Source organism: Arvicanthis niloticus, chromosome 1 (genome assembly GCF_011762505.2).
Source record: "Arvicanthis niloticus isolate mArvNil1 chromosome 1, mArvNil1.pat.X, whole genome shotgun sequence".
Taxonomy (NCBI): Eukaryota; Metazoa; Chordata; class Mammalia; order Rodentia; family Muridae; genus Arvicanthis; species Arvicanthis niloticus.
The window spans coordinates 90,068,918-90,096,433 of NC_047658.1; the positions used below are offsets into that span (position 1 = coordinate 90,068,918).

At 45.0% G+C, this 27,516-nt stretch overlaps 1 protein-coding gene across 1 annotated transcript in view; it reads left to right on the forward strand.

The window, feature by feature from the left end:
* The window catches only part of Cacng3 (calcium voltage-gated channel auxiliary subunit gamma 3), a 94,323-nt gene extending 69,017 nt beyond the window's left edge, over positions 1-25,306 (forward strand). The window contains exons 2-4 of the mRNA XM_034508076.1: positions 10,908-10,991; positions 18,074-18,214; positions 24,248-25,306. Coding sequence (XP_034363967.1) covers positions 10,908-10,991; positions 18,074-18,214; positions 24,248-24,759 — 737 coding nt within the window. The 3' untranslated portion in view covers positions 24,760-25,306. The remainder of the gene's footprint in view (positions 1-10,907; positions 10,992-18,073; positions 18,215-24,247) is intronic.
* Positions 25,307-27,516: the final 2,210 nt, after the last annotated feature.

Below are 27,516 nucleotides of genomic sequence, written 5' to 3' on the forward strand. Positions count from 1 at the left end.
ATGTGGTCCCTCACCGTAGGGAAGGCATGGCAGCAGAAACACAAGGCCCTTAGTCACATTGCACCCACAAGCAAGAACGCTTCTATGTCTGTGACCTCAGCTCAGAAATGGTGCTGCCCATTAGGTGGGTGAACCTTCCCACCTCAGTTAATCCAATCTGGAAACTTCCTCACAGACATGCCCACAGGTGTGTCTCCTAGGTGATTTTGTCAAGTAGACAAACAGTATGAAACATTACAATGTCCTTAGCTGGCCTGTGCTGCTATAACAAAATACCATATACCACAGTAGTTCTCAACCTTCATAATGCTGTGACCCTTTAATACAGTTCCTCATGCTATGATGACACCCAGACATAAAATTTTTCGTTGTTACTTCATAACTGTAATTTTGTTATTGTTCTGAATCATAATATAAATATCTGTGTTTTCTGGTCTTAGGCAACCCCTGTGAAAGGGTCATTCAACCCCCAAAGGGGTTGTGACTCAGAGATTGAGAACTACTGATATACCAGGTGGCTTATATAATAGAAATCTCTCACAGCTCTGGATGGTTCCAGGCTGCTTTCTCGTTGTTCTTTGCATGGGGCCCCTTTTATAAGGGTGCTAATCTCATTCATGAAGACTCCATCCTTCTGAAGCCATCAATCTCCTAAGACTCTGACTCCTCATAACCTCATTCAGGAGATGAAGACTTTGAAATAATAGTTTGCAGGAAACACAGATGTTCGTTCAGTCGGCTGTGTAAGAGCGGTGGCATCTGAGGCTGCAGAAGCTTGTGTTCCCTTCACTCTAGACCCCTCCCCAGAGATCAAAATATACATGTTGAAGAAGGAGCCACTTGTCCTTCAGCCTGCAAGAACCTGACTTGTTTCTGCAAATTCCATATGAGTGTCTTATGCCCTCTTTACGACTGTTGATGGTTATTTCCTAGGTTGAGGCTGAGGCCATCTTGCTGGAATCTGAAAGAAAAGTCTTGGAATGGGGACTCTGATCTGCATGTTGAACCCAAGTGATTTGAACCAATACTTTTTTTTTTTTTTTTTTTTTTTTTTTTTTGGAGATAGTTGACAAGAAAGATCTTTAGGACATTAAAACACAAATGCCTGGTCTTCTAGGCTACTTCCCATACTGGCATGTTTGGAAGCCACCAGGGTTCATGCCCATCCTTTAGGACACCTCTACTGAGTGCTTCTAACCCTAAGGAAAAGCTAGGGTTCACTGCAGTAGACATACAACCCAGCCTCCCAGCTATTCCAGAGATCAGTAATAGAGAAACAGCTGGAAGGGCAGCTGATGAGCCCGGTGAAGCTGGCACAATAGTCCTTTGTCCACACTGTCCTTCCTTCTCAAACCAAGGAGTTCAGTATATCTCTCAGTCTCTGCCTTTGCAGTCCCTTAGCTGAAAGGCAGTTTATGACTCTTCAGATATCTGGCTTCTTCTCCATTTAGATCCAAGCTCAAATCCTCCTCTACCACCCTACCTAGAGCTGCCATTAACTGCCCCCCACTAAATACAAAACTATTGTCATACCAAGGATGTATATAGTGGTAGAACACTTGCCTTGTGTACACTAGACTGGGTTTGATTCCCAACAACACACACACACACACACACACACATCCATAAGATCTGGCTGTAGAATATTTTCTTGATTAGTAATTGATGGGGGAGGGCCCAACCCATGGTGGGTGATGCCATTATTGGGATGGTGGTCTTGGGTTCTATAAGAAAACAGGCTGAGCAAGACATGGGGAGCAAGCCAGCAAGGAGCACCCTTCCATGGCCTCTGCTCCCAGATTCCTGCCCTGACCTCCTTCAGTGACCAACAGTGATATGGAAGTGTAAGCCAAATAAACCCTTTCCTTCCCAGGTTGCTTTGGTCATGGTGTTTCATCAGCAATAGTAACCCTAAGACATGGATGGAACTGGAAACTGCCACGTTAAGCAAAATAAGCCAGACCCATGTTCTCTCATGTAAGAATCTATACTTATTTGGGAGAAGGAAAGGGACCATTGGATCAAAAGAGGAGAAATGGGGAAGGGTAATGTACTTTGACTAGTTGTGTGTCTCAGCATTAACCACTGTTCACTGCAATGAAAAGCTTCTCTGATGAGGGTTGAACTCTACACAGATCTACATGCAGAAGGATGCCCATGTGTCAAAATATAGTCATCGTGCTCACTAAGAAATTGGTCTAGATTCTCAGTGATGATCTTGGGTCTGAGAACAAGCCTCCTCTTTGTCTTGACAACCAGGGAATCCCCAGAACCTCTGGTGGCCCAGTCCTCACACACAGCCCCTCCCCAAATCCTCTCCTATCTCTTCCTCTCTTACCCATACACTCTGGGTCTATGCTGCAGAGTAACCTCCACTGACCCTTAACACCTGCAGAGACTCTGAACTCCCAAACAAGTTTTTCCTCTTGGATTCTGTCATCATAACACCAGATCCCCCTCGGCCTGAAAAAACAACCTCCTCTGATTAGCTCCTCATTAACCTTCAAATCTCAACTTAGACCTGATTTCACTCAGCATTTCTTTAACAGAAATCATCTCCCTGAGTTACCAGGGAGATAATTTTTAGTGTGTGTATGAGGGAGGTTGTTTCCTCTGAATCCTTTCTATACTGTTTAAACCATATGTCACCTATGCTCTTTTAATTTAACAGAGGTTATCTAAATATGAAATAATAGGCTGCTTATCTTTAGGGTATTTTATGCATTAAAGAATTATTCTAATAAATTCTTAATGTGAGTACCACAAGGACTTAATAATTATAGCTTTGTTTATGGCTTAATATCTTGTGTTTAAAAAAAAAAAAAAAACACCTTTCTGAGCCCGTTACTTTATTCTTTTTTTTTCTGAGAAAATTCCTTTCAGACTCCCAAATAGACTAATTCTGTCACCCGAGAAAATGCTGCCTTTATTCTATCTCCCCACATTGCTCATAACTCAGTCTTTGTGCTGAGTGGAGCCCATGAAGTCATGGAAACTAACAGAGATGATCACAAGCATCCTTCTCCTAGTCTTGATTTTAGTGGGACTGCTTCAGGGACCTGTGATTTAAGAGGCATGATGATCTGAGAACATACTTGATGATCTGAGAACATACTCTTTCTCCTAGGAAGGAAAGATTCCAGTGTCTCAGCCAAAGTCAAGCTACTAGAATAATTTCTCCCCAGAATGAAACTTTAACCACCATAAAAATCAGTCTCTGCGATGAGACCTCAACAGCTCAGGAAATCGTTCCCTTCTGTTTCAAAGTTCTTCCCAGGACCCTGTGATCCACTGAATCTTATACCCCAAGTTTCCCAGCTGCCATGGTACTGGAGTCCCCTTACCCCTCACCCTTAGCTAACCAATCAGTCTCTAGACCAACGCCCAGGATTGGTTCCATCAATCTTCTTTGCAGCATCTTTGCTTGGAGCTTCATCTTGATGCTGAGCCATGATGGTGTTCAAGTTTGTATCCTGACTTGATCCTTACGATCTAAATGTTTTCAATAGCTCTCTAGGTTACATTTGTTTGCAGCATGTAGGTAAATCACACTCACCCTTTCTCTTCCTTTTTAAAAGATCTATTAATAAATCTGTGCATGGTGATGTTACCAGAGTTGCTAAGAGTCAGAGGCTGGGCATGAGCAGTTATAACAAGCTAGGCTCAGCCAGTTGTCCTCAATAGGTCATTAAAGAGACAAAATAGTGTAATAGTGTAAAGCAGATAAAAATCTATTCAGTGTGTATACTGGGAAGAGGAACAAAGGAAGAGGTCAACTGGCCATCCCTAGTCTGTCTCTGGAGTCTGGACAAGGCTTAAATGGAGGGTCAGAGATCTGCATATCTAAATAGTCCTGGTCAAAGCATGCTCCCTGCCACCATACCAGCACTGTTTTATCCTTGTGCTGCCTCCATTTTCTCCTGTCAGGTATTCTGACAAGTTGCCAGAACTGAATAAAGTCTCTTTAAGGAGACAAGCTCTTCCTCTGGCTGGCACCAAAGCCAAGTCTTGCCCTTCTCCTAGCAAGAGACTCCTGGGGAAATTCCACTTCCTTGGGGTCCATTGTCTCAATAGTCTCATAACAAAAGGGAGGGGTACAAGCATCTCATCTTGAAATGTCTTTATTCTTGACAAGAATGGTTTTTAGAGCACATACCTGTAATTCTAGCATTCAGAAGTCTGAGGCAGGAGGACCACAAGTTCAAAACCAGCCTGACTACATGGTGAAACAGTGTCTCAAAAACCTGTACTGCTATGGGGAACTATTCATAAGAAAATGTAAGTAAAGAAGAGTGTACAGTCTCAGCCCTATTAATCATCTTGTGTGAAGGCACAGAGGGGAAAAAACACAGAAGAGATATAAAGTGTTAACTGGTGGTTATTTCTGGGAGGTAGCAATATGCTACATATACGAATGGCAAAGTTCACTTTCCAAGCATTTGACTTGGGGTGCCAACAGCTTCATGATCAATGTGGAGTCTTCCTTGGGGAAATCCTTGACAGCCTTCCCTTTCAGGATGATTTGCTTTTAAATATCACACCACAGTGTCACCACTTTGTCTCTTCTCATCCTAAAATATTTACCAAAACCAGTGATCATCATTGGTCTGATGTATTAAGTCCTTACCGTGTGCCAGGAACTGTACTAAATGCTTTATGCATTTTCCTGATTGTTGTGTGAGGAGGCTGCAGAAAGCAGCCCCCAGTGCTGAAGACACTGTGACTGTACCAGTTCAACCTCAGAAAAACTCCATGACGTCACCACTATCATCTCCCCAAGGCTAGAAAGGTAATTCACTGAATACGACCACTAGTGAGTGATCGTTTTGAGGCCTCTTACTCACTATGCTTCATTCAGAAATAGCAAGATTATCCATCTACAGGAATCTGAGGGTACCATCAGACCAACTGGGGATTCTGACCAACTGGTGAACTCATGCCCAGATTATAAAAGAATGCCAATGTCTGGCTACATGGATTGGTTGTCACATTGAAGTGACAATGAACTCTTTATTTTTTTTAAAAGAAACCCCGAAACTCTGACTTCCATGGTAAATACACTGAGTTTTAAATTTCGGTAAACACTTAATTTTTTAATAAAGCACAATGTGCAGTTAACAATGCAAGTTAAAGAAAATAAGTGATCAGAAATCACAAAGCAAAGCAAAACAGTTGTTGACTCAAATTTCTGAAAAAACCTGCTGAGCCAGGGTGATGGGCCAGCAGGTGAGAGAGCACCCTCTACACTAGCCTGAGGACCCCCTGCCCATTTGAATTCCCTGGCACACACAAAGGGCAGTGTGGCCACATGCCCCTGTTATCAGTGCTGAGGAGACAGCAGGTTCAGGGGGTCACTGAGGCTTGCTGGCCTCCAACCTGGCTCCAGGTTCAGTGACAGATCCCTTCTCAAGGGAATAAGATGGAGACCAGGACACCCAATGTCCTCCTCTGGCTTCCACACAGGCACACGAACGCACACACACACACACACACACACACACTATACCCTGTAAAAGCCCAAATCCCTTTTTAATTTTTACTTTTTCTATTAAAGAGCAGAACTTACTGGACTGTGGAAAGCTCAGCAGACTCTTAGAGAGACAGAAAGTAAATATTTCCTGCTGTACTGTGTGTCGCAAATACTCATGTCTGCCATGGTACCACAAGAGCCAGCATGGGATCTGAACAGACAAACAGGCACGGCTGCTCTTCAGTAAAACTATCCACCGCATGTCATAAAATAATGTTCTTTTTTTGTTTTTTTTTCTCAATCATCTAAATATGCAAACACTACTCCCAGCTGACAAAACAGGAGATCAGGTTGTGGACCACTTTGGACCTTTGGAAACTGGCTGCCAGGGCTGGAGACATCATGGTTCAGCAGTTCCAAGAATGTGCTGCTTTTCCAGAGGACCCAGATTCAGTTCCCAGGATCCACAAGGCAGCTCACAACCACCAGTAATTCCTATTCCAGGGGATGCTACACCCTCTTCTAGCCTCTTCAGTCACCAGATACATACATGGTACACAGGCATATATGCAGGCAAAACACCATATGCATAAAACTAGAACAACAACAACGACAACAACAAAAAGCCCTGGCTGCCAGGGCTGGAAAGATCACTCTGTTGATACAGTACTTGGTGAACAAACAGGAAGACCTAAGTTCGAACCCCAAAACACATATGAAAAAGCCAGGAACAGTGGTGTCATATGCTTGTAATATAGGCACTGGAAAGTAGAAACATGAGGGTCACTGGTATTTGCTGCCTTGTCAATCTAATCCTGAACCCCCAGCCAATGGGAAGCCCTGTCTCAAACAAAACAACACAACAAAAGGTGGGGGCAGGGCAGATGACTTAGGGGTTAAGAACACACACTGCTCTTAGAAAGTTTGGTTTCCCACTTCAGGCAGGTCACAGGCACCCGTGCCTCCAGCTCCTACTGGATTCGAGACCCCTGGCTTCTGTGGGTACCTGCACTCAAGTGCTTATGCCTACACACAGACACATGGTTTCTAAATAAAACAAAATCTTTTTCAAGTGGACAGCAACTGAGGATGCATAAACACATGTGTGCTGGCTCACTTGTACTCACCTGTGGGCACATGCTTGCATACACACACACACACACACACACACACACACACCACATACAATGAAAATCTGGTTAGTATGCTTCTAAGAGCCACTGGTGCTTGCTGATCCTAACTCCCAGTCTTATGCTGCCTAACCACTTGGTGTACCCTGTTTTATACGGTACCCCTCTACCTCCTGATCCCCACAGTGATTCCCAGGGGTCTGTTCTAGGAGAGTCTACATTCAGTCTCCCCCTAATTTTTTTTCTTCCTGTGAAATCTTCTTTAAAATATATAAAGCAGGTCACAGTGTGGTGAAGCCACTCTCTTCAAAGCCCTTTGCCCTGCCCCGTGGCCCTTGGCCTGTTTCAGAGAAGCATAGAAAAGGTGGGAAAGGCCGGGCAGTGGTGGCTCATGCCTTTAATCCCAGCACTTGGGAGGCAGAGGCAGGCGGATTTCTGAGTTCGAGGCCAGCCTGGCCTACAGAGTGAGTTCCAGGACAGCCAGGGCTACACAGAGAAATCCTGTCTCGAAAAACAAAAACAAGTTCTTATATTAAAAAAAAAAAAAGAATACCACACTCATATATGTATTTTAAAAAAAAAAAAAAAAAAAAAAAAAAAAGAAGAAGAAGAAGAAGAAGAAAAAAGAAAAAGAAAAACAAAAGAAAAGGTGGGAAAACCAAGGTAAGTACCAATGTCATTGTTGAGAGCAAGGGATGACCACAAAACTGTCACCAAGCCACCTGGGAAAGTAGTTGTAAGTATTCTGTCTAAACTCCACCTCCACAGTTACCTGGCAACAGCCAGGTAGGCCTGGTCCACTATAAAAGGGGCTGCTTTCCCCCTCCTCTCTCTCTTACTCTCTTAATCTCTTACCCTCTTACTCTCTTGCCTCTAGCTTCTCTGTCCCCTCCCCCTCCCTCTTCTCTTCCTCTCTCTCCACGTGGTCATGGCCGGCCTCTACTTCTCTTCTTCCTCTCTCTTCTTCCATCTTCTTCCCCCCACTTTTGCCCTATCTCCTGAATAAACCTCCCCCTTGGAACCCTGTGGTCTGGAGTGCTCTGTTCTGAGCTACGGTCGGACGTCTAACGGGGACGACTAACAGTAGTGGGTTCACACTTCTAAAACCACTGAAGAAATCAAGACTCATAACAGTCCTTAGGACTTTCCACTTTGGAATCCATAAGACAGTGTACTTGCTGTGTCAGTGGGTAAAGCCTCTGATCTTCAGGGATTTTGTCTGTAAAATAGATCACAAAAATTATGTATTTCAAGAGCTATAGTGTATAAAACATGTAAGATGTTTAAAGTGGTCCATGAGATATAGAAAATGTGCTATATACATATTATGACATTATCCAACCAATTTGTGTTTCTCTCTCTCTCTCTCTCTCTCTCTCTCTCTCTCTCTCTCTCTCTCTCTCTCATGTGTAGAGGCCAGTGGTCAATTTTAGGTATCTTCTCCTATTGCATTCTACCTTGTTTTTGAGGCAGGGTCTCTCACTGAACCAGAGCTTGCTAGCCTGGATGCCCAGCAAGGCCCCAGGATCTACCCTAACCCTAGCACTGACGTGACAGATACATGATGCCATACCTGATTTTTCTGTAGGTGCTCAGGTCTCTGCACTTCTGCAACAAGCAGTCTACCCGCTGAGTCATCTCCCTAGCTCCAGTGTCAGTCTACTATCCATTGCTGGGAGGAAACACTAGGACATGTTCCTTTTAGCTCACAGTTTTCAAGGCTCCAGGCAGTCAGCTGGACACACTACTTTTAGCAAGGGTATAGTGAGGCATGGTGATAGCAGAGCAGGCTACTCTTTTTACAGTACAACCATTGCTACAAACAAGAAGGAGAAAGAGAGGGTGGGGCTGAGGGCAAGACACAGCCTTCTGGCATGCAAATCTCCAGAAACCACTTCACCTAACTGTCCTCCATCTCTTATGGCGTCCAGCACCTCTGCGCAGTCTGTTGAGAAGGTTGATCCTCTGATAAACTTAGAGCTCCCATGACTCAATCACCCTGAAGACCGCTGCATGGGTCTTTTGTTAAGATACGTAACACTTCCGACAAGCGGAAACATGAGAGTGAAGCTCTGAGATTCAATCGAGGAAATTAATATCTTTTTTCAAAATTAGGAGAGAATATATGGTTTCTCTTCTTCCAAGAATTTCCTTGTGTCCTCTCCCCTGGATCCTTTTCTGGATTCGGAGTCTATACTTGGCCTGGTGAGCAAAGAATCAGAACTGAAGAGGCAGTCTACATATCTCATCGCAATTACTGTGAAATGCTGCGGGCTTAGAGCCTACTCACTGTAGTGAGCAGTAAGGGGTTAAATAGATAGCGCTCTTAGCAATGTAAGATAATCATAGGAACAAAAATATTGGACACAACAGTGATGGACATTCAGAGTTTGATGGTGAAGCCTCAGGCTTTTAAGACCGTGTGATCCTTGGTGCCTCATTAGAAATGTCAATATTAACAGTCTTGCCTCACGGATGGCTCCATCCATGTGCCTGGCCAATTGGAAACCCTTTTATTTTAATGTGTGTATACAGGGATATAAGTTTGGGTGTGTGTGTGTGTGTGTGTGTGTGTGTGTGTGTGTGTGTGTGTGTGTGTCCCAGCCTGAAACTTATAATATAGACCAAGATGGCCTCAAATTCACAGAGATCTTCCTGTCTTCAATTTCGGAGTGCTGAAATTAAAGGCATGGAACATCATACCCAGCCATCTTTGTTTTTTAATGTGTGTGTGTGTGTGTGTGTGTGTGTGTGTGTGTGTGTGTTTCTCACATACCACAGAGTATGCGTGGATGTCAGAGGACAACTTTGTGGAGTCTGTTCTTCCACCTTTTTGTGAGTTCTGGATATTAAATGCAGATCATTGAAATTGTTTGGCTAAAACATTTACCTACTGTGTCCATCTGTCAGCCCTCCACCTTATGTTTTGTGATAGGGTCACTCACTACACCAAGAGTTCACCAATTCAGCATGACTGTCTGGTCAGCCGGTCTCAGGGATCCTCCTGTCTCTACTTCCCAGCCCGCTCATTACAGGCAGCCATCACCATCACTGTATTAAGCTTTTTATGTGGATAGTGGAGATCTGAGCTCAAATTCTTGTGCTTAACAGCAAGTGTTTTACCCACGAAGCCAGCCATCTTTCCACCCTAGAAACACTTAGTAAGCATCCGCTATTATGCTTCTGTGCCCAAGCTTCACAAGTACATATACATATATATTTCATAGATGGCCTTTTCTCTTCTTACAGTGACCTCTCTGAGAAGCAAGCCTGGCTCTGTCTGATTCTCCCCTTCTTGCTTTGCTCTGCATGGCACTGTGCCTCACCTCCCTGCCTCTGTCTTTGCAGACAGGGAAGAGGAAACACAGGCATAATTCCCTGCTGTGCTGTGAGCCATTCTGAATACTGTTTGTCATTTATAAGAACTGACAGAGTCATTAGCTGCCCCAGAGATTGGTTAATTGGCTAGTTAATAAACACCCACAATGATTAACAAACACACACAATGAGTTGAGTCAAGTTTATGCTGGAGAAAGAAAGAAAGCAAAATGCTAACGGCTTTCTCTGTGGATCTGAGCGACCCACACTGGGGGGATTGGGATGGGTCATGAGGGAAGAGAGAACTGGAGGGGCCTGTGGTCAGGATTGGCAGGCTGGAGACAAGAAAATACCCCCAATGTCCAGAGTGGACTGTTGGCTCCTTGTTCACCTGAGTGACTGCAAGTGAAACTCTCATTTATTCATCTGTCAAATGAGAAGATACTTATTCATCTGTCAAATGGGAAAATAAATCAAATGCTTCAGTTCTGTTTCCCTTGTGCCTCACTGAGGGCAGGCTAGGCAGAGATCCCTCAAGCTCTCATGTTTCCTAGCTCTAAGATGACAACGGCATGAGATATCGGAAAAGCATCGTGTTTCAGCCTCTTTGTTTTTATCTTATCTATTTATTAGCTATCATCTCTGATGATATGTTAGCTGTGGGTCACTCCAACAAATACCTGAGACAAACCTGTGTGTGTATATGTGTGTTTGCCTATGTGCTGGAAATTAGACATACTAGGAAAGCACACTACCACTAAACTCTAGTCCCAGCCCCAGGTCTATCTTTTAATGCATGGGTCTCCTGAGGACACTCAAGATCCAAACTACAACAACTAGTCTCTTTTTTGCACCCTACATGAATCAGCTGTTGGGCCTCTATGCACAGTTGCTGATGAGCAGGGAATTATATACAACATGGAGTTGCAGACCCAGCCTGGACCCCAGTAACATTCTCCCTTGGCTCAGGGCCGTGTCTATTTTCACAGGAGCTTTTCGAGGCGTGTGCAAGAAAATCGATCACTTCCCGGAAGATGCAGACTATGAACAGGATACAGCAGAATATCTTCTACGTAAGTCCCCCTACCTCTCCAGTCTCCCATGGAGGAAGGAGAGGGTCCGCTGCCATCACCCACTTACCTATGAGTGTGAGGCTCCTCATTATCCTCCTTAAAGTGTAGACATACATCCGCAAGGCTCTGATGTTGAAGTTTCTTTCATTTCAATGAGCTAGAAATAGAAAAGAAAAAATGAATTGAAAGGTTCTTTTTAGTCTCCTTAGAAAAAAAAATCTAAGGAATTTTCTTCTACTCAGTTTTCACCTTTCCCAGTGGGTGATGTGAGGTGCTAATGGCAAAGTGCTAATGGGTGAGGTGCTAATGGGTGATGTGCTAATGGGTGGGGTCCCCAAGGGCAAGGTCTGGCAAGATAAATACAAACCAAAGTTCACCTTTCCTTGGACATCTCCGCAGTTCCAATCCTATTGGGACAGAAACAGTGTCTCTGTAGGAACTTTCCATGAGAACCAGTGCAGTTTGGGGCTGGAATATGATAGGCCTATTGGACTTTCTCCTCCTCAAGAGGTTGGTCCTAAGACAAGACAGTTCACTATCTTAACTTTCTTCATCTGTTTTGAAATGAAAATTATAATGTCAACAATCTGACAAGGTCACAAAAAGTACATATGAGAATGTGCAGTACACTCAGCCCTGGACTAAGCAGGTAATCATGAGGTGGTGTATATGTCAGCTCTGGCCTGTTATGAAGAATTACAGAGACAAAGGCAGAGGCAGATACAGATGGGCCTTACAACAGTCCAGGTACAGGAATCTTAACTTGGAATGCCAGTGTTACTTCACTGAGAACAAGTGTCAAGTTTAGGCAGTAGGAAAATCCCAATTAATTACCTAATTTGCTATTTAGGTATGTTAGGTTTATGGGAATTTTTTAAATACTGAAGTTATAAATTAAACTTCCAAGAAATCATCTTATTCAGATTTTGTAACTCAGAGATCAAGTATCTTGGTGGCCAAAGGGGGTAGAAGATGGGCTTAGGGTCGATCCAGAGGTGAAGGGGGAGTGGAAGATAGGAAGAAAGGAAGTAGAAGGCAAGCAACAGGTGGACTGGAAGGAGGGAGGAAAGGAGGGAAGAAGGGAGGGAAAGAAAATGGGATTTTCCCAGAATCCTTATTATCTTTGTTTTTCTTTCCTGCTTGGAAGAAACAGTTTTATACCCTGCCCTACTAGACACTAAGCAGAGCCACAGCTTTCAAGCCACAACCAACAAAACCAATTTTAAATTCTTTGGAGAGCTTGATTATTTTTCTGACTATTTTCCTCCCTCCTCCTGGGGAGGTAGAGTCCTCTGCTCCTTCATTCTCCCCTCAACACCCAACAGCAGCCACAACACTTCACCAACAGCCACAGAATCTGAAATTTAAGCATGGGCCTTTGCAAGTACATGGGTTTCTTGCCAGGAATTTTAGAAACTTGATCTCAGTCTCTTCTCCTGTTCATTGCTGTGGTGAAATATCCTGATTCAAAAGCAATTTAGGCAAAAGGGGTTTATTTTAGCTCACAGTTCAACTGACAGTTTCCCATCACAGGGAGGTAGAGGCAACTGGTCACATGACATCCATGATCGGGGGAATAAGAGGGGAATGAACAGATGCTGTTGAGTGCAGACTGCTGTTTAAACCCCTGTGTCTTAGTCCCATCCCAGCTGCTGCTGCTACAATGGAGTATTGCCTGTGTAATTCATGCAGAAGAGGAGCTTCTTTGGTTGACAGTTTGGGAAGCTAGGAAGCCCGTGAGCATGGTTCTCAGCCAATGGCTTGGGCTATCTTGCTGCATAATAAAGTAGCAGAGGATATCACTCAGAAAGATGAAACAAGTCTGTCATCTCCAGTTTCCCTCCCTCTCCTTAAAGCCACCAACGGCCCTCTGAAGTCATCTAATTCCAGGTACCTCTCAAAGACTCTACCTACCATGAGCAGATTTCTAGACTAAGTCTCCAGCACAACAATTTTGAGGGCCATTGTTAACCCATGGCATCATAGAAGGCTAATTAATAAGGCCTAAGTCATATTGACTGAAGGCATCCCATAATATGAAGGGCAGCAAAGTCCAACTCTTTCCAATGATGAAAGTACACTCAAATCAGCTTACCTCTGACTCTCAAGACCTGAACTCAGGCCCCGAGAGCTCGGGTGGCCAGGGTTTCTAGAACCTACGTAAATCTTGCTTGTGGGCAGAGAGAGGACTGACCACCAACAAGGTTGCGACTGTGGCATGGTGGAAACAGCCTCACCGTTCTTTAGACAAGAGCAGAAAAATGACAAGTTTTTACTATGCTGCAGGTAAGACAGTAAGAACAATTGCCTGCATGAGATGCTGGGCTGCTTGAGATGGGGTGGAGGTCTTCTTTTTTGGAGCTGGCCTCATTTGGCTTGGAACAGGATAAGAAACCACTACCACCCAATCCTGTCCTGCATTCTCCACCATGCAAATGAGGGCAAATCTGATTGGTCAATGTGCAATCCTAGCTGGAGATGACTTACTGAAGGAATTGCAGTTAACAGTTCATTGCCCACCATTCTGCCAGAGGAAGAAACTCAGTTTCCTGCGTTAAGAATGCTGTCTGGACCAAGCTGGCTTTGAAGGCCAGCTCCATTTCTAGTCTCAGTTGTAGTCCTTCTCCTACACATAGTACATACTCACTGCTTCAGCTACATCTTTGGGGTATGTGTGTGTGGTGGGGCTTCACTTGTAACCAGCAACAAACAAGTTCTATGTCCCTGAGCTGTCTCCACTCCCGACCTTTTCCCTTTTTCTCATTTTTCTTTTTCGTTTTCTTTTTCTTTTTCTTTCTTTTTCTTTTTAAAGCAGACTCTAGTTAATTTACCCTCTCTGGCCTTGAAGTAACCTTGTAGCTCAGTCAGACTTTAAACTTGTGTTTCTCCTGCTTCAGCCTCCTTGCTAGAATGCATAACAAGCCTACGCTATCAGGCCAGTACAAATATACACTTTTATAATCAACCTTATCACTTCTAATGCCCTTGGGGCATATTTCAAAGGTTAATTATTTTTTTAATTAAAAATTCTTTTAATCAAATAAAATCATTACACTGAATATTCAAGCAAACCCTGCCAACTCACAATGCAGATGGTCTCTTTAAAGGTTGATTCACAGACAGGCAAAATGGCTCAGACTCCCAGTTCCCGCCCCTTTAATACAGCTCCTCATGTTATAGTGACCTCCCAACCATAAAACTATTTTGATGCTACTTCATAACTGTAATTTTGCTAGTGTTACAAATTGTAATGTAAATATCTGATATGCAGGATATCTGATGTGCAACTCCCAAGTTGGGTGGGGTCTTGACCCACAGGTTGAGAACCCCAGACTTCTCAATTAAGGGTGCCTGCCTCTAAGGCTGACACCATGAGCTCCATCCCAGAACCCACATGGTAGAAGGAGAGACCTGACTGTTACAAAAGGGGGCATTCTGACCTCCAAACACACACATTTTTTTTTTTTTTTTTTTTTTTTTTTTTTTTGTGGGATTTGGGCCAAGAGTCCATTTGAAAACCCACACATCAAACATGAAAAATTTCAGGAATTATTAGATGAATTGTTCCCAAGGCTGGACCCACTAAGCTACACCCCATACTATGGATACCCCAGCCAGCTTACAGGGGATCACAGACTACCTGAGGACCAAAATTACCATAAGCATCCTCTCTACTTCCTGGGAGTATTGAGGTGAAGGGGAGCCTTCCCTCGCTGCACCTTCTGAAGCTTTACTGGAATGAACCAGTAATAAACACACTAGACTGAGAAAGAAGCTTACAAATGTGTGAATGTGGGGGAAAAAAAGAAGGAAATCACATGATGTTTGAAGGTCACCAAAGCATGAGTACACATCTAACATGACTTAGGAACCTATAGACTCCGTTCTTCCATAGGGGAAGGAGAGAATGGGGGAAGTAAATACCTCCTCTCAAAAGCCCATGGGCCTATTAAACAGGCAATGGCCCTGGACAAACTCAGACACCCAGGACACACATGGCTTGTAAGTGATTCTCCGTGGAATGGAAGTGGAAGCAGCCAGGGGTGACAAACAGAAGTCTGTCCAGGTATGTCGGCAGACTGCACTCATCCTGTGAAATGAGTTCAGGAGATAGAGACTCAGGGAAGGGACTAGAGTAATTGCTGCCTCTTAGGCGGGTCCAGCCTTAGGGCAGATAAGAGAATTTCACGGAAAAGCTCTGCTTGCACTTGAAGCCGGAGCATGAAGCTGGGATACTGAGGATGACCAAGGTCAGAAGGACCTTGACACTGAGCTCGCTTTTTAAACGCTTTTTCATTTACTTTAAATCAAATTACTCAGCATGTCAAAACAAAACAAAACCCCACTATATTTTCAGGTTCTCATTTTCTGAGTCCCCTGCACAGTCCAGGGCAGTTCCAAAGACAGCCAGGGCAGGCCACAAGCTCAGAGGGGACTGAGCTAATCTGGTCCTTCTAGGACCCAGGATCCCCTTCCCATGCTTCTTTTTTCTCAACCAATTTTTCAGGCAGTTTGACATCTGTCCTAAAATGTCACCATGGGAGCAGAGGGATGGGAAGGACATAGCTATCCAGGACCACGAACTGCCCAGGCCTCTAGACTGAGACATCTATAAACAAATACAGAAGTTTTCATGTCTTCTGCCTTAGGAGAACCCACTCCTCTGTGCCCTTCCTCTTCCGTCTGTTACCATCCCCAAGCACACAACCAACCCAAACTGGTCACAGTGTCTTAGAAAGAGTTTTGCCTTTTAGAGCTAAATGAGGAAAAGCAGGTGGAACTAAGTCATGTGACTGTGAGTGCCGCAACCGGAGCTCAAAACCTTTCGTGGCCAAAATGAGCTATACCCTTGCCTGTCCTGCCCCTATTCTGCTCCTAGCTGAAAGTAAGCGTGGGAGTTGCTCATGAATCTTCTTATTGCCCATAGTGGAGCCATCAGCTAATACTTCCACATAGAACTCAATCCCTTCCATGGTCCACTGCACCAGTCCAAGCCACGCCTACCCGCACCTGGATCCCTGCAGTCCTGTCAATCACGCAGGGCCCAACCCTGGGAAAAGTCCTCATTACTGTACTGCTGTCGTCATCTTGAAATTTTAATATTGTGACGGAACACGTCATATTTTTTCTTTGCACAAGGCCTTGCACAAGGCTTTGCACAAGGCTGTCCCTACCGGTGGTTTCTTCTAAAGCATGAGACCCATGAGGATGAGCCCTGTGGCTTTTTTAATATATGGATGAGCACAGAATCCGTTCAGGTTCTTTATCCAAGCCTGACCATGATGCAACCGGAACAAAGCTTGTGCTGCCTGCTACTGAATAGTTAAGCTTTATTCAGAGGGCCAGGGACTGGAGCAGACTGCGGTAACACTCTTAACCCTGCCTTCACACTTCTCAAGCCAGCACCGTTACTGAGAATGAGACAGTTGTCAGCAGCATCCAAGCCTGTCTCTCCTGGTCAGGAGCTCCTGCGGTTATCTTTCTGGACATCTGGACCTAGGCACTTACCAGTCAGCTCTTTGTACTCCTCCAGGTGCTGCCTGGGCAGAAGAGTTAGAACAAACAAACCATTAATAATGCATGTATGCAGATTAGCTCAGAGCAAGCCAACCATTAGCTGTACAGAGGTGCGTGCTCCTTTCTGTAGCGTGAAATACAGGCTGCCCCAAACTGCCCTCCCATCCCCCACCAATGCTAGAAAATAGAGCCAGTCCCTGGCATGGGGCATTTCATCTTGGGATTTGCAAATCCTGCAAAATAGTGGTTTTGAAAGCAAGGCATGCTCAGCCGAGCCTCGTTTCACATTTCAAATTTGAGTCTATTCCTAAGCCAGCAATATGTGAAATAATTCTCTCACGATGTACAGCAGCAGCCATCAAGACTTACAGACAGCCTTTAGGCTGGAGGAAGATGGCCACATTCTGTGGTGTACTGTGCCGCTGAGGGTCTCCCCAGCTGTGTAGAAAATGATCCTGGAGCTACTGCCTGCTGCATCTATCAGAACTTCCGGTGTCCTAAGGTTCATCAGGGCACAACCCATTAGAAGTTGACGATTGGGTCGTGTTTGCTTTTATTCTGGCTAGGGTCATACTGACTCTTACCATGGGACCTTCTGACCTCTCCAGGATCCAGGAAGCCACCAGGTTCACAGCAGGGCACCAGGGGTCTCCTGACCAACACCGCTCCCAAGGACAGTGCTGTGCCTTTTATGGTTCTTAAATGTTTCTGCTGCTGCTTCCCTAGCACCTGGCGGGGTGCCTGGCATCTAGTAGGCGCTTAATAAATATTTCTTGAGTGAATACATAAATTCATCCAATCATTCTGTGACTAAATGGGTTTTGAATGGGTATTGCCAGGCTCTTTACTATGCAAATACAGGTGTTTAAGATTCTGCATCTTGATGAGCTGCAAATGGGCTGACAGGAATCCCTGCATTCAAGACTGCCTATATAATTTGCAGGTTCAGATGTAAAATGAAGATCCTGGATTCCAGGCTCAGAATACAGACCCAAAAGATTTTAAAACAACCCTCCCTCCCCTATCACCATCAGGTCTGGGTTGTCACTGTTTGGCGTTAATTATTTAATATTGCCCTCTGTTGTGCTCGGGGACACCCAGGAATAACTGAAACCTCATGCAAGAATCTCAGGGTTTGCAACTAAGGCTGGCTCTCCATGTTCACTCCCAAGCCCTCGTCAGAAATGAAGGGTGACCTGGTTAGTAGACTGAGGCAGAACAGGACTGACATCCAACCCCAGGAAGTCTGGGAAGTGGAGAGTTAAGAGGATGCTGGCTAGCCAAAAGTGAGGTCCCCAGTGACTCCAGGCTCCAAGTCCCTAGACATAATTTGCAATGCATGCGACTGGCAGAATTTCTTAGACTTTCAAGAGGTCAGCTGTCAGGCACTGTGCCTCCAGATCACAGGCCCTTGAGTGACTGGCACTGATCTCACCACACCTCTATGGGATATGGACTTCTCTCTAGTTCTTCACTGTTTGGTTCACAGACACTCCACAACCACAGCAGGTGAGTCCCCGGGGCTGCTGAAGCATAGATGGAAACTTCTCTCCTCTCCTCCACAGGGGCTGTGAGGGCCTCCAGTGTCTTCCCCATCCTCAGCGTCACTCTGCTGTTTTTCGGGGGACTCTGCGTGGCTGCCAGCGAGTTCCACCGCAGCAGGCACAGTGTTATCCTCAGCGCAGGCATCTTCTTCGTCTCTGCAGGTGAGTGTCTTGCCTTGAGATGTAACCCAACAACAAACCAAAGCCAGAGCCACACTGATAGTGAACGATCAGCCTGTGTGCCGTTGAGGATTCCATTAGACAGTAAGAGGCTCAGACTCTAGCCAAGGCTGCTTCAATACAAGGAGACACAATGTCACAGTCTATAGACAAAGACAAGATCAGCCAAGACTATGGAGGCTGAGCCACCAATTCCAGACCAGCCTGGGCTGCACAGTGAAACCCTAAAGAGAGACAGGGAGGGAAGAAGGGAAGAAGGAGGGGATAAGAAAAAGAGAGAGAAGGAAGGAAGAGGAAGAGAAGAGATAAGGGGATGGAGAAGGGTTGAGAAGACCTTTGAGATGCCTGCTTGCCAGACAATTGCCGTTCACAATCTTTCAAGCTTCCAAGTTCCCATTTCCTCCCAAGCATCTCTGGAGAAAGCAAAGGCAATAGCCTCAGATGTTCATGGGGAAGACCTGGTCATCCATCCACACCAGCTGAGCAGGAAGAAGTGCAGGGTAAATAGGAGACGAGAGACTACTGTCTTAGTTTCGGTATTATTGCTGTGAAAAGACACCATGATGAAGGCAACTCTTATAAAGGCAAACATTTAATTGGAGCTGACTTAGGTTTTCTGAGGTTCAGTCTATTATGATCATGTCAGAGAAGCATGGCATCATGCAGGCAGACTTGGTCCTGGAGGAGCTGAGAGTTCTATGTCTTGATCCAAGAGCATCCAGGGGGAGGATCTCTTCTGAAGACAGCTAGGAGGAGGCTCTCTTCCACATTGGGTGGCCCGCCTACACAATGACACACTTCCTCCAACAAGGCCACACCTATGCCAACAAGGCCACACCTTCTAAAAGTGCCACTTCTCATGGGCCAGGCATATTCAAACCACCACAACTATCTTCAGAAATGTGTCCTATTTTGCTACCTTCTCCCCTCCCCCCCCCATTTCCCCTCCTCCTCCAACGTCCTCATCTTCCTCTCCTTCTGGGTTTCCATACTTCCTGTCGTGTCTCTGTCATCCTTCACATCCCTCCCGGCTCCTGGCAGGTCAATGCCAACAGGATGAAAGACTTTAGAGAAGCAGAGAACAAGGAAAGTTGACTCCTCAGTTTTCTCATTGTTGCAACAAAGTATCTGACAAAAGCTACCTAGGGAAGAAAGGGTTTCTTTTGGCTCACAGTTTAAGGGTACAGTCCCTCATGGTGAAGAAAGCAGCAGGAACATAAGGCCCCTGGTCCCACTGCCCACAGTCAGGAAGCAGAGAGAGATGAGCAGATGTTCAACTTGCTTACTTACTCTCTTCATTTTATTCAATCCAGGACCCCATACCACAAGAGGATGCCATCCACATTTAGAGTGGCTCTTCCCGCCTTAATACAGCCTCAAGTGTCCCTCGCAGATAATGCTCAGGCTTTCCTCTTAGAAGATTCTAGATATTGTCAAGTTGACAGTTATTATTAACTACCATAGCAGGGGAGAAAAAGACAGCTTTGGTGGTGACCTTCAAATTGTTATTCAGTGGTCCTCTTTTACCTATAGGAATACTTTCCAAGGACCAGAGTGGATCCTGAAACCAAAGAGTAGTACCAAATCCTATATGTGCTATATTCACTCTGTAAAAATATACACATGAAAGTATACTGTATACCTTAGATACAGTAAGAACTTAAGAATTAAAATAGAAGACTCATAATAAACTGTAACAAGGTTATTTAAAGCATACAAATTGATTCTTTCTGGAATTTCCTTGCATTATTTCCAGACCAAAGTTGGCTGTAAATAAGTGACAGTTTTGACATTTGAGATTTTGCTCCACCTGTGTGGCCTTAGGAACTATCCTCAACCTGCTGGTACCTTGGCTTCCTCACCTCCAACATGGCAAAGAGCAATGGCTCCCATTTCACAGAGCTGCTGGAAGGACACTGGATGTGCAAGTCACGATGTTATTTTCTACTGTTGCAAAAGCAGCAACAAGACATTGTCAAGCATGAAGCCCAGCATCCTGGTCCCCCATCAGGCCTTGCACAGGCTCTTTCCCACACTGTTTCCCCTTCTACAAAGTTGGAGAGACAGCATCCCACTCTCACCCTCAGAGAGTCCAATCAAGTTACAGACCAGGGAGAAAGTCCTGTCCTTATTCAGGACACAGGTCAGCCAGAGGTAGCTATGGCTTCTGTCATCATGCTCTGTGGTGACAGTCGTTAACTAGAAAACCCAGAGGCTTAGCTGCTTTTGAGGAATGTTCCTCCCACTGTTAGCCCTGTCTTCGGCTCTGGCTGACCAACCAGGAGAATCTGCACCAGTGTTGTGCTGATGTGACAGTTTACAAAGAATGAGATAAGATCATTATTTTGTCCCCCCAGGGGATTGTTAGGGGAAAAGTGTCATCGGCTACTTTCTTTGCATGGGAGTATTGTGAGAGATGACAGGTAGGTTCGATGCATCGGACTATGAGAGCCCTGAGGGAATGCTTGTCTAGGATTAGAGCTCCCCCCTCCCCCCAGCCCCAAGAGCCTCAAATTTTCCGCCTATATAATGACAGTATCAGAAGACCCAATGCTCCTCAAGGCCTTTTATGTGCTAAAGTTTATGGCTTTTATTGAGCACTTCCTGTGTCCTGGGCCTGAAAACAAGGTCCAAATGCATGAGCTTTGAAGCCAGGCTACCCAGTGTTAATTTCCCCCTCTTTTATATCCTCATTGTATAGCATCAGGCAAGTCACTAAACTGTTCTGTGCCTCAGTTTGCCCACCTAAAAGGCCCAGGTCATAACGATCCCGCCTCTAGAGGCTAGTTAAAGGATTAGATGAGTTGGTACCCATAACTGACCTCAAAACCGTGGCTAGCACCCAGTGTGACTCAACATAAAGCAACTGTTATGTGCTTTGTGTGTTTAATGTGTACATCAATTCTATCCATTCATTCACTTACTCACTCATCCAACCAACACACCGTGTGTTCTTGCTTTGGGTCAAGCTCTGGGCTAGAAGTTGGAGCAATAGTGATGAGCAAGTGTCTTGTCCTTACTGAAATCTCAGCACACCATGGCTGAGAGTCTTGGGTTCAAATTCTGCTTTGATCATTTCCTAGCTTGTGTTGACATGGAAACTTACTAATCCATGTTATTCTCCCATCTATAGAAGGAAAAATACAATGATTCACTGAACTGGTGAAGGAAAGACTTATAGTTAGGAGCGGGTAGCTGAATGGTACTGCACTTGCCTAGCATGCTTGATGCCCTGGTACCATCACCAGCACCATAAAATAAATAAGACAAGTTATTAAAGACATTACTCAGTGTCTGGCTTATAAGAAATGTCCCACGAATGACTGATAACTTGCTTGGCTTCCTGCCTCTTAAAACCATTCAGACATTTGAGAATCTCTGTGAACTTCCCCCCCCCCCCCCAGCAAAGTCCTCTTTCCTGGGACTTTCTAAACTTTGTCACACATATTTCCCTGCTGTCAGAGGGGGAGAGAGAGAACATGGCCCTGGGCACTCAGGGCATCGACAGAAGCATCAGTCAGCTGAAGTCTCTTTGAAGTCAGTTTCCCACCTAACTGAAAAATTCATGTGAATTCTGCTTTTTCCTCCTTATTATATCCTTGTTCATTTTAATATAAAAGAATGTGTCTTCCACTAATCATCCAGGCAAATTGACACTTGGGGGAAAGAAGCCAGTTTTTATCTGGGAGGGGTGGGGGGGGGAGTGCAGCCTGACAGAGCCAAATCTGTCATCTCTTGTATCAGGTGTATCTCATTGATCAGAACCTGATGCATGCCCACCTGAGAAAGCCTGTGCCAGGAAAGGTGAGGAAGGAACATGGGACAGAGGTGGAACTTGGCCTTTCCCTGCTATGGGCAAGCTCTAGACCCTCTAGACCGAGTAACCAGGATCCTATGTAAACTGTTTGTAAGACCTCACACATAGGCACCAGCCAATCAGAATGGTGGCACTGAATCAACTCTGCTTGGCAAAGCTTTGTTTTCTATCTTAAGGTTTATTTTATTTTTATTTATGTGTGTTGGAGGTGGGTACCCACACAGGCCAGAAGAGGACATGGGACCTCCCTAGAACTGAAGTTACAGGCAGCTTTAAGCCACCAGACGTGGGTGTTAGGAAGTGAACGTTGGGACTCTGAAAGATCAGCAAGCCATTTGTGTAGCCTCTAGACAGAGCTTTAAGATAACCATTTGGTTGTCTTAGGGATATCTTGAGAAGTTCAGGACATTTGAGGAGTGGGAGGGAGGACTCAATAGAGAAACTCCGGGAAAAGTTACTCATCAACTGGTACTGGGGCCTACAAAGAGGGAGGGACAGACTCCATACAGTGCCACCTGACAGGTAGTGAAATTTTAGATGCAAGAGGATGCCAGCGGATACAACAACTCCCTCAGTCATCGTTGGCAGCAAGCCTGAGCCCCTGACATAAAGATACAGAAAGAGATGTTTTGGAGTACGACTGTGAGTCAGGCAAGTGGGGCTGAGTAGGAACCTGAGTCCTGCTCCTTCTCACCATTGCCTAGGGAATCAGTTCCTCTCCTAAGTGGTGAGCAGCTGGTTATTCCCAACGTAGCCTGTTGCCACTTGAGAAAAGTACGTGTATTAATAAGCCAAGGCTCTCTAGAGAAACGCAATGGCATGGGGTTAGCTTACACCCAAGAGAAGTAAGTAATCCAGTAATATTTGCATGCTAGAAAAGCAGAAAGCCTCTGCATCACTCAGTCCAAGGAGCTGGAAGCCTCTATAGTCCCAATCTGAGCTGAAGGCCTAGAAGCTCCCTGGAAAGATCTGGTGTTGAGTCCATGTTCAAAGGCTGAAGAGACTGAGGTCCACTGTCCAGGGACCATGGCAACAACAACAGATACAGCAACTCGAGGTGGAGTTTGCATGTGTGTTGTGACTGGGTCCTCCACCCCTCAGCCTATTAAATGGCTTTGCTAAAATTCAGGTTAATGGCCAAGATGATAATCAAGAGGTAGGAGTGAGTCTTCGGAGTTAATAGCTTTGTATACTCTAATTACTGGTGCGCCACAACAGCTGACCTCAAGTGTAACTTATTCTGTGCAGAAAAGAAAAAGACTTGGAGGTCATGGGTCTAGCTCAGTGGTAGAATATTAGCCTAGTCCATACAAAGCTCTAGGTTCCATTCATAGCACCGAGCCCCTCTGCCCCTTCAAAAAGATTTAAGTGATCTTCCTTCCTCCAGGAGTTCATTCACCTCCAGACTACAGTTACACCCTGTGTGTGTGTAGTGGGCTTTCATCAGCATTTCCAACTCCATATATCTAGCATGCCCTATTCCCTATCTGGTCCTTCCTGCTGTTCAGGATGTCACCAGCCTTGTCAGCATCCAGGCTATGCCCTTGCAAGTCATTCTCTCTTCCTTCTCTCACACTTCATGGTCCACAGCCTTGCCTCTCCTGTCAGCTGTCAGGATCCATCTCAGAGCCACTAGGACTTCAAAGGAAGGCTTCTCTCTCTCTCTCTCTCTCTCTCTCTCTCTCTCTCTCTCTCTCTCTCTCTCTCTCTTCTTTCCTTCCCCCTCCCTCTCCCTCAGTCATCTCATATATCTCATATGCATCTCTGATGGGGTCCTTGTTGCATTACGCTCTCATTACATTTCCATGCCAGTCTCTTCAGCTGCCAGTGAGAAAGTCAAGGTCAGGGACCCATATCTTGTTCATTTTGCCATTCATGTGAGTTAGTGTCAAGAGTAAGAGGTGATAGAGTGAGTTATTTCCAGGGGAAATGAGTACATTCTGGGTTCTCCAGAACTTGTTATAAGTAGACAAAGTCTTCTTTAGCTGACAGTGCCCTGCCCAGGACTGAGCATCAGAATTCTTTATTTCCCAACAGACAACCTTTGCAGGAAGAGCTCAGCTGTGGGATTCCCTGGCCCTAATTCATTGCCTCCTCTCCCTGTTACCTCCTCATGTTCTATCAGTATCTCAACGCTAAAAACGGTCATTGCCTCTGAGTTTTTATAGGACGTGTGCTTTCTTTTCCTTTTCTCTCAGGGCTAAGCAACATCATCGGCATCATAGTTTATATCTCAGCCAATGCTGGAGACCCTGGGCAGAGGGACTCTAAAAAGAGCTACTCCTATGGCTGGTCCTTTTATTTTGGAGCCTTCTCTTTCATCATCGCGGAAATTGTGGGCGTGGTCGCCGTGCACATCTATATTGAGAAGCATCAACAGTTGCGTGCCAGATCCCATTCAGAGCTCCTGAAGAAGTCTACATTTGCGCGCCTGCCGCCCTACAGGTATAGATTCCGAAGACGGTCAAGTTCTCGCTCCACTGAACCTAGATCCCGAGACCTGTCTCCCATCAGCAAAGGCTTCCACACCATCCCTTCCACCGACATCTCCATGTTCACCCTCTCCCGGGACCCCTCTAAGCTTACCATGGGGACCCTTCTCAACTCTGACCGGGACCATGCTTTTCTACAGTTCCACAACTCCACACCCAAAGAGTTCAAAGAGTCGTTGCATAACAATCCAGCCAACAGACGTACCACGCCTGTCTGAGCTGACCTCTGACCTCTGCCCCGCCGCTCAGCACAGCCTTGGGGGAAGTGTACACAGATGTCTCTAAGGTTGCATGGCATGGTCCTCGTGATGGTATCACTTCTTACAAAGAACGAAACCAAATGGACTCAGCCCCCTCCCACAGTGGTCCCTCATCCCCCAGACCTTAACCCGTCCACCTCCCCTGACTTTTCTCGCTGGTCCCTTAATGTTACCCCTCTCTGTGTATCTGTGCCAAGTGTTTTCTTTTCTTCCTTCCTTGCTGGAAGGACCACGACATTCTTCCCTCCTTGGGAAAGGACTTGACTAAAGTCGAAGGTGCAGTCATAGCGGTGGGGGATTTCCGAATCCCCTGTCAGTTGTATGCATAGGTGTTCCCATTGTCCACCCACACAAACTCTCCGTGAAACCCACCACATAGGTGGCCCTGAGAGAGGCATTCACCTTTAAGTGTTAGAAAAACATGACCAGAAATCAGATGTCAGTGCCCCGAAGCAGCTCATGTAATAAGCACTCGTGTTATTAAAGGTTTTTGCCTTGTAACCAATGGAGCTGGGGGTGTTTGGTTTTGTTTCCTGAGTATTTCCTACGCAAATTTGCTCTCCCACCACCAGCCTGGCTCAGGTCTCTCTCAGAAACCACACTTCCTTTCTCTAGCCATGAGGAATGATTTCCCCTTTTACCTGAGGCCCTTGAGATCTTCCCTGTAGCCTTTTCCTGCCAGTTAAATCTCTGGTGGCTCCTGGGGGAGTGGGAGATGCTGGCCATTCAAGATCTAACTCTGACACTCAAAGCTCTTGACCTTCAAACCTCAGCCTCCTCATCTGAAGCAGAAGTGGGAGGCTTAAGTAAGGTCTGTATGTGTAATGATTAGTAATTTAGAAGGATCACGTATGCATTTATGTATAGTTTTTAGACAGGGTCTCATGATGTCAGGCTGGCCTCAAACCTGCTGTGTAACAAAGGATGCTTTTAAACTTCCTAAGTCTCTTGTCTCCACCTCCTAAGTTTTGGGACCACAGGTGTGCACCACCACACTTAGTCTGATGTGCTGAGAACTGAAAGAGAAAGAGAGAGAGAGAGAGAGAGAAATAGAGTAGACAGAGAGATGATGAGTGTGTGGAGATATATATATATATATATATATATATATATATATATTATACATATATATAATATAATATATATATAATATATATAATATATATTATATATTATATATATAATATATATATAATATACATATATATATAATTTTATACATGGATTCTAGGTAGTGTGAAAATATATCTTGTACTAGGTAGCTTAAACAACAGGCATTTCTTTCTCATAGCTCTACAGCATTACTTCTCAACTTGTGTAGGTCACAACCCCTTTGGGGGTCAATCAATACTTTCACAGAGGTCACATGTCAGACATCCTGCATATCAGATATTTACATTCTGATTCATATCAGAAACAAAGTTGTAGTTATGAGGTAGCAATGAAAATAATTTTATGGTCAGGGGTCACCACACCATGAGAAACTGCATTAAAGGGTTGCAGTGGTAGGAAGGCTGAGAACCACCGCTCTAGAGTCTGAGACATCCAAGGTCTAGGTGTCTGTATATTTGGCTCTAGGCAAGGACCCACATCCTGGCTTGTGGACAGCTCTCTTCTTGTTGTGCCCTCATGTGGTGTGTTGGAGGTGGTATCTCTGTTATTCTTATGAACTACTAATGTCATCATGGGGTGGGTAGGCATACCTATGACCTCATTAAGCCAACGGACCTTTCCAAGGTTTTGCTTTCATATCCCATCTCACTGGGATTTAAGGCTTCAACACATAAATCTGAAGAAGCCATGACACAGCAACACTGAAGAAAACATTATAAAAGCCAGTGAAGGTGATTCTGTATGAAGGAAGGGAAGGGTATTCTCTGGGGCCTTTAAGAGCAGATAGTGAGGGCACCGTTGAATGGTTATTTAAGTTTTAAAAGCAGGAATGGTTTAACCCCTCTGCCAATATAGTGTCGTAGAATGTTTCGGACAGATATCCAGGACTTCACATTTCCACAGAACTTGCTCTCCTAGAATGCAGCCCCAGTGGGAGTCAGGGGTCATTGTCCTAAGTGCTCACACTTGGCAGCCCAGTCACTCGGGACTAAATACCTGTTTAAACAAGGCAAAGGTTGAACCTCCCAGGAGACCCATAAAGATCATATAGCTAATATCATCATGGACCAACGAGGTAAATAAAGCAAGAGAGGGTAAGAGACTTGCCAAGATTCCTTCCTATCAAAGTCCCAACAACTTAGGACCTTACTCTGTGAGTGTCATTATCAAGTGCACAGTGTCGGTGGGATGGGATGGGGAAATGGCTTTGTGGGTAAAAGCACTTGCCACCAAGCCTGATGACCAGAGTTTGATCCCAGGACCCAAAAGGAGAACACAACTGGTGTAAGCACATGCACCCCAACCCCCACCCCCAGTAAATAAATGTTTAAAATAGTGTGCACTGGAAACAATTGATTTTATTTGATGCTTAGCAGCTGCTGTATGTAGCTGACATGCATCTCCAATTATCTTTTTCATCATCCAAATATCCTCATGTTCTAGAAATCACTTTCTCCATTTGAGTATATGAGAAAGCAGAGACTTGAGGTGGGTGCTGATAGGCAGAGTCACGTTTGTAGCCAGGCCTTCCTACCTGAAGCAGGATCGCCTTCTCTGCCAGCACTTTTCAAACCTCAGCCACCTGAGCGCCAGCTTAATAAG